Consider the following 11182-nt stretch of genomic DNA (forward strand, 5'->3'; position numbering starts at 1 on the left):
ATGGATAGAGAAGTGATAACGTTTTTCACCAAAATCGTCAAGAAATTCGGAAGATCCCCTCGACCACCGTATCCATTCGAAATCTTCAAACTCATTCTTCTGTACTGTCTGACTCCTGATATTCGTTTGTTGATTGGAGACCATGAGATAAGTTTTTGTAGTCTTCTTGTTTTGAAATATCTTTTTTGGGAAAGTCTAATAATTTTTGGGAAAGTCTAATTTTGGGAAAGTCTAATAAAGTATAATAATTTCAGATTCCGGAACACGACAAACCCAATCGACTAGAACTTTCAAAATTGGAGAAAGTTCGTGAAGAGTTTTACGACTTCCAAGCCAGAGTCAGGACCAATCCAGATCCACATATTAAAAAACTGGTGGAATATATTCTGATTAAAATCATCCCAACGCATAAATATCTCGAAATCGTTGACTTCCAGACTGACTTTTGTACTTACGAGACGGTTATCAGCGACTTGTGTGATGCTTGCCCAAAAAGAGTAAGTCAAAATAGTTCAACTGCGTTTTCAAACATTTCCACTGTATCTTCGTTTTTCAGCTCGATGGAGCTCTTCCAAAAGTTGGAGACCATGTGGTTTTTGTGAAAAGTAAAAAATGGCCAGAACGCGGATATGTCATCTCTCCCCAAATCTACGAAATGTTTCCAGAGCTTCAGGACTTCTTCGAAAGTGATATCGGACAGGACTTTTACAAACTCTATATGCTCTACGTCGGGGTCAGTTTATCGATACCGTATTTTCTCTAATAGAAGGCTACAATATACTTTCGCTTTGAGCTCAATTATTTCGGTTGCCATGAAAAATATCAAATTTTGTTCGATAAAATGTTGGTGATATTATGAAACACGTTTTTTTCAGTTGACATATTTTTGATATATCTCTCATAGGAACCGAGATAATTGAGCTCAAAATGTGCGAATAAGGTGGCTTTCTGTATGAGAGCCTGTGGTAAATTGTGTGACTGTAAACCGGGCCTTCTATTAGGTTGACGCCATAGTTTCTTCCGATTTTGGCAAAATTTTTGATCAAAATTTTCTCAAAGCAGATGGGGCTAGATTCATGGAAGCAATGTTCATAAGCATCAATAGTAGTCTGGCAACGCTCCGGTAATTCCTTGATTCCATCGGCCCAGAACGACGAGAGCTGCGAATGAAAAAGTGGGTCAACATCTTTTTTGTGTCATCTTTTCAATTGAAGTATTTTCTATCAAGATGACGAGTAAGAGCCCCAAGCAACTATTTATCCAAAAGGGAAAGGTCCGAAAAATACGGAGGGTGCAAAAGAATAGTCCAGCCAAACGACATGAATTTTTGGCTGATACGTCTAGTCACAGGTGGTCTCGCATTGTCGCGCTAGAAGAACCATTCACCTTTTCTCCTTGTTTAGATTGGACTGCCAGATTCAATTTATTTGATTATGAATTAGGTATTGTGGCAATTATATTTGTGCATTTATCTAAAAATTCACAGTCTCCACTTCTTTGACAGACCACCAAAGACATAGCATCCCCATTTTTAGAGGAAAATTAGGTTCCAGGACGTCCGGAGCTAGCTCTCCTTTGTCAATTAACTGACCCTCCCGTACGTTAAAGGTGGGGGGACATGAAAAAAACAATGTTCTCGAAATTCCGTTCAAAGATGCCCCTCGAGGAGTTGAACTTGTGAAGGCGATGATTGAGGGTGCGGCGCCGCTACCGACTGAGCCACGCGGGAAAAGAGAAAGCGGACGCCCGATTGCATACATAAAGGCGAGGACGACAGCTGTACGCAGAGTGACATTAAGCGTTGTACACCGTGACGGTAGAATGCATACTCTAGCTACAAAAAAACTACGAAAAATCTCCTGTCCCCCCACCTTTAAAGAGTAACTTGCCCACTTCTCGTATACGGTTATTAGATCATCCACCCAACTGAACGTGCGAAGAAATGATAGGAGAAACATGCACACGGCGATCCATACCATATTTCTTCAAAGCATTGGGTACGACTCGACTCAGTTCTTGAAGTTGCCAAGAGACTTCAATCCTGGCACAATACTTGGTTGACTAATGGACAATGCCTTTGACATTTTACGGGTGGTTTGAAACGGACCGGCTTCAACAGTAGTCTTTAATAGGTCCAACTCCAACTTCGGGACCGAGTTTCGTATTTGACTTCAAAATGTTCGGCTTCAAATTGGTCGGTCCAGTGTTTGATGGTAGGAACAACAGGAGATATTCCTTCATCTATTTCTTTTGTTTTCTGATGGATATCAGAGTTTATAAAACCAGGAAGGGATAAAAATAAAATGCCGTTTCGAAAGTGTAGACGGTGTAGGTCGAAAAAAAGCGGCATGCTCGCGAACGACAAGTAGTAGGAGAGAGGCAAAGTGTATATAACAAGTCCATGAAATACCCTATCCAACAAAAAACATCCTTCAAGAAAAACCGTCCCACTGACAAGATATGGATTCTCAAAGTTGACCATTCAAAATCGGAAGAAATTTTTGCATCAACCTAATATTACAGAACATGTTTCCAAACATGCAAAAAAGTATGCTTGATAAGGTGAATACGTTTACCAATGAGTATTTCAAATGGATGGTTCAAATGCTGACATTTCCCGCCAATCTCCCTCCACATGTTCGCTGGAAGTACCAACCGATGGGGGTAAGTACAGTAATCCTAGTAGTTTTATATTTAAAAAACTTCTGAATCTATGGATAATGTTTATTCAATTTTCAACAGGTGTCGTTATTGTTTTCAGATTCCTTGTGACATCAATTCCCAACCAGACTATTCTCGAAAACTTATTCTCCGCTACATCCATGTCTGGCTCAATGGTAAAACTCTGAGATATTTCGTATTCATTCATGAAGTGCGCATCATCCTTGCCAAGTTGAAAATGATGAATGTAAAGTTTTCTCCCGGAGAAGGTTAATAAATTCAAGAAAAAGAACATGCTATTATCTATATTTTTAGAATTGGTACCACCGGAACAAGGAACCTCTCCAGTGGTTCATGAAATCGCTGAATTTCACTCGCCGGATCATATTATGCGATTCTTGACTTCTATTGTTCCAACATTTGAAAATCACGTTCGTTTGTTAGACAGTGAAATGTACTCGTTGACCGTCATGGAATTCAAAGCACTTCCAATCGTTTCCCCATACAATACTCATTGTATTCAAGACATTCAAGGATATGAGAGAGTCATGGATGTGCTGGTTAACGAGATTCAAATCGGTAGACGAATGCCGTTGGACTTTCGCGGTTTAGAGGTTATTATTCGTAAAATGGAGCAACTGTTCACTGGAAGACTTCCTTACAAAACCATGGTCAATAGGGATTCAGTGCATGATTTGCTAAAAGAAGCTACTAATCTCGCGGGAAAGTTTGCTGGAAAAGTGCACTATCCCGGAATAAAATTGGCAGAACTCGTTCCTGGTTGCAGCTTAACGGATATCGAAAATGCGTTTACTGAATATTACCCTCAGGTTTGTTTTCAAGCAATAGTAATATAGAAAAAGGACCGAAAATATTAGGTTACGGTGGTTTTCGTTATGGGGACCGTTAGCCACGCCCGTAAGTTTCTCTCTTCCACAGCTCCCATTTTTTAACAAGCGTAATGGAGTAGTTATATCTTATTTCAGTTCCTCCCTCTTATGAACCGCTACTACCTTCCAAAGCAGCCGGTCCCGGAAGACTTCGACGGCTTGACCCATCCAGGAGAACCTGATTCCGATTACATTCTCACCAGCTTACGCCGAGCCGAAGTTAAGAAAGCAGTTGAAATAAAAATCTTGCATCCACTTGACTTCATGAATTCGTTTCGCGATCGGAAGGTTGTATCGATGCCTTCATAATTTTTGTCCGAAATTTCTCTTTCCACATTTTTTCTGATATGTTTATATTGAAGCCGGTTAGTCGTTCTTCGCATTTTCTGAATCCACGACCCTCTCTTCTACTTCAACCTCCATTCATTCCCGTTACTTCCTTGAGTTCATTCCCGTTACACCTTTGTCTGACAACCTTCTCATCCACCTCAATTATAACTCATTTACAAATAGGCAACGAAATGTTGTTGATTCTGTTAAATGTTTTTTTTCATATCTTCCTGTTTTTTATTTTATTTTTTTTTCATTGCATTAATTCTCTTTTTATGTATTCAACCTCTTTCCTTTCTATTGTTTTTTTATCTCAATATGAACGGTGGTAATAACTTTATGAGCTAAAATTATAATTCGAGAGTGGTTTGTTGCCTTTGTTTTCTTCGAAAAGAAAAGAAAAAACCAAGAAAATCAATTTTTGGCAAAGTGTACTGTAGTCGCTTCGAAACCTCAATGAACTTCTCACTGTATGCGCCTTAAACAGTTTTCGTTTTCAGCGCTCGCAATTTTCAGCAGAGAGAGGTCTCGTCACCGTTGTTTTCTTCGGCTTGTGTTGTAAAAAATTGTATTACTTTGAATATTTTGCCAATTTGATAAGTTTGAAGTAAGCTGATCTTTCACATAGTTTGACCATCTGAAATTCGATTTTTCAGATATTTTCCTTCATCGCAACAAAATAACTGTTTGGAAAACATGGGAAATGTTTCGGATAGTAAGTCTATAATCTTGAGATCAAAACTTTCTACCGGGAAGCAACTATTAATATCAATTTCTAATTTCTTTAATTGTTTTTTTCGCACTTTCCACATCTCACATCACCCATTTCAGAACTCTCTGATAAATCATCGATCCCTTCAACAATGGACTCATCTGGAACGCAATCGTTTTTAGAAACCTCTCCTGGAGAGACTCCAGTTACACTTGAATGGTTTGATGCACCGGAGAGCATGAGTACTCCTCCTAGATCTGTTTTAGTCGCACTTGGAGTAGTTAAAGAGGAAGTAGAAGCTATATTGAATGGAAGAAAGACGCTCGACTGTGTTTCTACAGGCGTGTCGTGTAATAATACTCCCATGTGAGTAGAATGTATCCAGACGGTTTTCATCCGGCTTTCCTTTAAACAGCAGACGTCATCTTACTTTTACCTGCAAATTGATTTTTTTTTTCAGAAAAACCGCTCTCGGCTCGTTGAAATTCCCGGAATTGGAGTCGCGTAGTCCAACATCGCGTTTTCGAGTATCTTCCAAAAGTTCTTCGAAAAAAAGGTAAGCGAGAAGTCTTACACAAAAAGAAAGCCACGCATTTTATGTTCTGACATTAAATATTATTGGAATTGAAAAAAAAAACTGTCGCCTCGTGTTTGCAGACTCAGTTGAAAAATTACGGTGTTTTGCACTGAGTCTGCAAACACGCAGGGGACAGTTTTATAATCTCGCTCTTCGCTCGTTTTTTGAAATGCTCTTTTCGTTTTTTTGGGTTTTGACGTCTTCTTACGTCTTCTTTCCTTCCCGTGTCGTTTCGAAATAAATAGAAACGAATATTGAAATTGCAGTAAGAAAGAAGACGGCGTTTGTTTTTTGAGACGAGAAAGTCGATCTTCCCTTTGTTAGATGTGAATGAAGAGGTTCTCAATTTTCCCATATATTCCTCCTTCGTGATTATTTAAACTCCCTTATGACCCTTATGCTTATAAAATTCTTCCATTTCCAATTTCCCTCTTAACTACACAGCTTGATTTATATGTATTCCGTTAGCACCCTGCCGACTCAAGATTCTCTCTTCGTCCCACCTATTCGTTTTATTTCAGAACCTTCATTGCTCGCCTATCCCCCATCGAACATCGTCTTGTTTTGAAAAAGACAAAAAGTTCAGAAGTAGAACGAAGAGAGCAAGTCGAGCATCAAAAGAAGGAGGTAAAATCTCGCGATATGGTGTGTGAGAAGCCGGAAACGAAGGAAGAAGAAAAAGAGAATTCTGAAGGCAATTCGGTGGATTCGGAAAAGATTCATGCGTTGCCGATTCAAGGCAAGCATTTTTCTGGGTAAGAATATAAATTTTCAATTAAACTCGTGACCCATTCCTGCGAAAAATGAACGTCGTGATGTGTCGTCATTAGTCATGACCAGACCTAAATTTTACGTTTTATGTATTTCCCAATCTATTTCCTTAGTCCTTCAAATATTATGGAATTCATTAAACTGATTTTTCCAGGTCTCCGGTTCTCGAAATTATCATTTCAAAAACTCCCGACGTTCTTTCCGTCATCCCATCTGACGTTTTGCTTTATTCGTCGCCTACTCCTTCTAATAAAGACAACGACGACGTCGAAGTGACCGCCACTTCGTCTAACCTCACAAATGCTGACATGAAACGACAGAAAAAGAGAGAACGAAAGAAAGCTCGCCAACTCAACAAGGAGCAACAGTTGAAAAGAGAGCGGGTAAGAACACTTTCCTAGATCTTCTGATTATTTGTGTGTGTGTTTAGCTTCAACGTGAAGAGGCCATCAGAATGCGGAAAGAAAAATTCGAAAGAGAGAAGAAGCAATTTGCTGAATATGCAGCGTCGGTTGCCAAGCCTACGGTGCATAAAGAAAAGGAAAAAGAGAATAGTGCGACTACGAACTTCTCACCCGATTCGAAATCACAACTTGGATTCGAAAACAACGGTTCACTGAGTAGCTGTTCTATCGCAAACAACGACGTGAAACTGGAAATATATGTTTCGAGTAACTCGTTAGAGCGAAACAACGAAGAACATCTACCAAAAGGCAAACATCAGGAAATCCATCGGAACCAACAGGAAGTGGTTAAAATGGAGGCCATTGATACAAAACCAACATTCGAAATTGTAGTGCGCGGTGAGGTACGGCAAGTACAAGAGTTTACTCCGCGCCGAAACACATCACAGACGGCAGAAGACTCCTCTCACAATACTGCTGGAACTTCCTCATCAAACTCAGTATTTGACATTCCTGAAGACGAACCCGTCACTGTTCCATTCCATAGTGCCCCGATTGTTTCCTTTTGCTGTTCTTCACCACCGCCGCCTTCACGATGTCTACCAACGCCTCCGCCGCCGCCACAGCGATCATCAACCCCACCACCTCCACCTCCGCCTCCGCCGCTACCGCATCCGCAGCCCCATCCACATCAGCAAATAAACCAAATGACCCATCCATTCGGAAGACTTCCGCACCAGAGTCATCCAATGATGGGTCCGGCAATAATGGGACCTCCAGTGATGGGACCTCCGCCGATGAATGGATTCGTGAAAATGCAACCTCCGCCAGGATACGTTTCGGTGGGACCTGCTTTCACAGGTCCTCCAGTTACTCAGTATCCTGGAGCGCCGTACCAAGTCAATTCTTTTCCTGTTCAAGCAATCCCAGTTATGAATAGACCACCGCCATTTTTTGTCCATAGTCATCAAGCGATGCCAGTTGTTGTGCGTCCGCCACAGCATCCACAAGCCAACCCAATGCATCCACTACAAGGCGGACCTTTGCAACAGCATCGACAGGCCGGACCAATGCGTCCACTACACGTTGGACCTATGCAACAGATCACTGCCGTCTATCCAAACCAACGACCACTCGTACGACAAGCACGTAACCCTCTTCCCATTACAGCACCACAAGAACAGTCGTCGTCTTCCTCGTCCAAGAAGGATGAGACTCAGAATAAGAAGAAAGATAAGAAAAAAACAAAGTTAGACAAGAGTGCTAAAACAAACGTCGCTGAGAAACAAGAAGAGTCACCAGAGAGAAAGGAACAGAAGGATGTAAAACCTGATATTGTCCAATCTGAAAAAGAGGTAGATGATTTGAACGGGAAGGATGTCGCAGAGGCAGCTACTGCTATGGAACAGGAAGTTATTGATTGTGAAGTGTCTCTAGCAACTGTCGTCGTAGAAGAAACTATAACTTTGGAGCCGTCAATGGACTTAGTGGAGACAGAGCCACTGCCCACTATACACCTACGAAGAGGATCAAGCGTAGACTTGCACGGAGACCTCATTACTTCTGGAGTTGCTCTGGTTCTTGAGGATTCGGAAGAAGCCGGTCCACTGATTCAATCCACTTCCAGCATTGGTCATCTTCCTTCAACTTCTGATGAACATCGAGAAGCTGTCAACCAGGTGTTGGGATTCGCGAAAAAGCACGAAGACGCAACTTTCGATATTTGGGCTGGATGGACGAATGATATGCCTGCGTATCCGAAGGCAGGAAAATTGAATTCAGACTTCAGAAAAATGTTGGAAGAAAATGAGAAAGTTGTGAAAACTTCTGTCAAAATGGACGATAATAGAAAACTGTCGTTAATGTCGATTTGTAAGAAACTGGAGTCGTATTTTATGTAAGTGGTTCTATTCTTCATAACCCTTTTCTCAATGTTTCAATTTTGCAGGAACACTCGCATTTACTGGGCTGGTTCAACAGTAGACAGTGTTCAACTCCGTGATATATTTACTGAAGCGTATGGTGGAGCGATTCCTTCGGATCACTGGCTTATTCTCGAAAAAGTGTGTAGGTTCGAGAAAGGATTCTTTTACGTTTTCGATGTCCTCATCGGAAGTGTTCTGGATTTAACATACAAATTCGTTTCGACACCCGAGACACAACTAGAAAAATCTGATGACGAATTATACAAACTCTATCAATCTTTGCCGAAAGTCGACGGTGTTGAGAATTTTTTCAAGCGATTTGAGGAGTTACTACTACCGTAAGTTTGTGCAATCCGTAGCAATGCATTTGCAATGAATTAGTATTTTAGAGATCTAATTCACTTTGTCTCAAATCGATTCGTCACTGTTCGAGTTTTCGTAGCCATTGCTGAAGTTGTGAAAGAAGGCGATTTAGCAGTTTCAGATCGATACTATCTGGCCACTCTTGTGTACGGAGCAAAGCAGTTCTTTTCCAAGTTCAACTCAAGAATCAAACAACTTCACATCATTGAATCCGGTGGAAAGCGCTGGATTCGTCAGGCGACAACTGACGAGCGACGCAGCAGTGTTTCAGCGTCAAAGAGCAGCGAAACTCCAGTGACTGGCGTCTCAGGCTTTCTGACTGCACTCAGACCGCACATTGATGATATTCTTCAACTTCTCCCGGATGCTGTTGTCAATGATTTCGAGTTTTTCAACGCGGTCAAATTGGTATGTGGTTGGAATGGAGAGAACGAGCAACGCATTTGGCAAGCGGTATGTATTTCTTATACCATAATACTTGACTTTTTGCTTACAGATCATCAACGATCGTTCCAAGTTCCAAGAGTTTTACGATGCTTATCGTCCATTTCTCAGAATTGAAATACGAATGGGTACAATCTATCTTCGGAAACTGACATACGACGACGACTATGAAACAGATGATGACGAAGTCCCAGTTAATGTAGTCGTTTCTCCAATCGAGAAGTCCCTGAGAAGTGCTTTAAAAACTGAAGACAGTCTTAGAGATAAAAAGAAAAGTGTTTCGTATGTGCACATATCGAATTGATTGCTCCGAACGTCCCTGTTCCCAACGTCCCAGATGCACACTCGGACGGTTCGACTCAAATCGATCATAAAGAATTAAAACAAATGTGGGACTTGGAACGTCAAGTTATACGACATCTGAAGCGCGAAAACATCACATTTGATGAGTTCATTGAATCTGATGATGCACGCAATATGTAAGCATTTTTTGTCTTGACTGGATTTCAAAATTTGATAGGTTCAGGCACCAGTTCCTTGTCGATACATTCAAAAACATGGATCTACAGTATTTTGCGTTTATTCTCGAGAAGGCGATACAGGAGACTCACGAGCAGTCGTGGCAGGAGACTCTCCAATTGAGGCAAGCGGCTGAAGAAGCTCGTTTGTTGTTAGAAGAGTCTCGCAAGCAGCATCTTCGAGAATACGGAGAACTTCGCGAGAGAATGGAAACCATTTCTCGTTTTGAGGCGTTTGAAGTGCAGGTGGCTTGCGATAGTCGAATCAAGAGTCTCAAGGAACGTATCACCCAGTTGAATGAAGATCGAGAGCTTCTGTTGAGAGAGGAGGTGAAAGAGGAACGAGCTAGATTGCAGAGGCAACTAAAGGAAATGAAAGAAAAGCACAACTCGGAAAAAAGGTAAATATAGCTTGAAGGCAGAAATTCGTTCAGTTGTAATTTCCAGACAATATATGGACGAAATTCTTCGCTTGCGAGAGGAGAACTCTAGACTGAAAGCTGATAAACACGAGTTAGAAACTCTTCAAAATGAACGAACTGAAATGGAAGCTCGTTGCGAGAGTCAGATGAACAAGTCTGAAGAAATGTGTGCAACGTCAACCCGCCTTCTCCAAGACAACCAGCGAGAACTTGAGATACTCCGCGAAAGTGAGAGACCATCTATTCTATCTACACCAGATACTGAATGTGATTGGGATCCAGAATCTGAACCTGAATCAGAATCCATTGAACGTAATCTTACTACCAGCATGCCTTCGAGCTCGACTACATCTCCTTGGTCAGAGCTTCCATCTCCTTCAACGCCAATACCACTTTCCCTGAAGGCCCTAAAACAACTTCAATTGATGCAAAAATTCGCAGCCGAATATGACATTCTAAAACTTCGTGCTTCTGCTCGCGAGATCGTCGAATGGTACAAAACGACGAAAGCCAATCATAAGGAGAGAAAGACTGCAGAAAAGCAGTTGAAAGATTACGAAGAGACACTTGATCTGATCGATAGTATTATCACGGAGAACACCGAAATGCTAAAACTGAATGTCATTGATGGACTCCTCGAAATTCCAAGCATTCCAATGCCTTTCTCTGATAAAGTAATGCAGAAAATGCAAGAATACAAGATACACGAAAAGGGGGATGCCAGAGAACAAGAGGTAAGGATGCTACCTTTATACTTAACACATTTTTTTAGGATTCAGAAGAAGAAGACGGGTGTCTCATTTGTACGGAAATAGTAGAATCAAGCTGCGAGACGGTAACTTGCGACACATGCACCAAGGAATATCACTATCACTGTATCAGTCAATGGTTGAAAATCAACTCGGTGTGTCCAGCCTGTTCTCGAGCTTTGAAAGATCCTAATGAGTATCCGAAACTCGAATAGTGGCAATTTCATTTTCCCCATATATCTTTTGTATTATCGCCCCTCTAGATTTACCTGATCAGCATAGTTTTAGTGACAAGTTTTACACCATGTTCTCTAGTTATTTACTCTTACCCTCGAGGACCCTCGCACAAGTCTCTGGAAGTATTATTTTTTTTCTTTCACTCTGATTTCCCTACCATAGAACTTTGTATACATGAA

At 41.2% G+C, this 11182-nt stretch overlaps 1 protein-coding gene across 1 annotated transcript; it reads left to right on the top strand.

The window, feature by feature from the left end:
- CBG08234 lies at positions 1-10981 on the top strand (the record flags this gene model as incomplete). The annotated part of the gene is given in 23 exon segments (XM_002639860.1): positions 1-151; positions 255-256; positions 258-497; positions 557-733; positions 2524-2664; positions 2762-2930; positions 2977-3491; positions 3648-3823; positions 4538-4596; positions 4713-4959; positions 5009-5149; positions 5300-5329; positions 6096-6324; positions 6372-7101; positions 7177-8242; positions 8294-8608; positions 8660-9086; positions 9130-9372; positions 9375-9556; positions 9604-9996; positions 10043-10185; positions 10276-10751; positions 10790-10981. Coding segments are annotated over 23 exon segments (6444 nt in total).
- Positions 10982-11182: the final 201 nt, after the last annotated feature.

This window comes from Caenorhabditis briggsae, assembly GCF_000004555.2.
Source record: "Caenorhabditis briggsae complete genome, chrI, whole genome shotgun sequence".
NCBI classification, from domain to species: Eukaryota; Metazoa; Nematoda; class Chromadorea; order Rhabditida; family Rhabditidae; genus Caenorhabditis; species Caenorhabditis briggsae.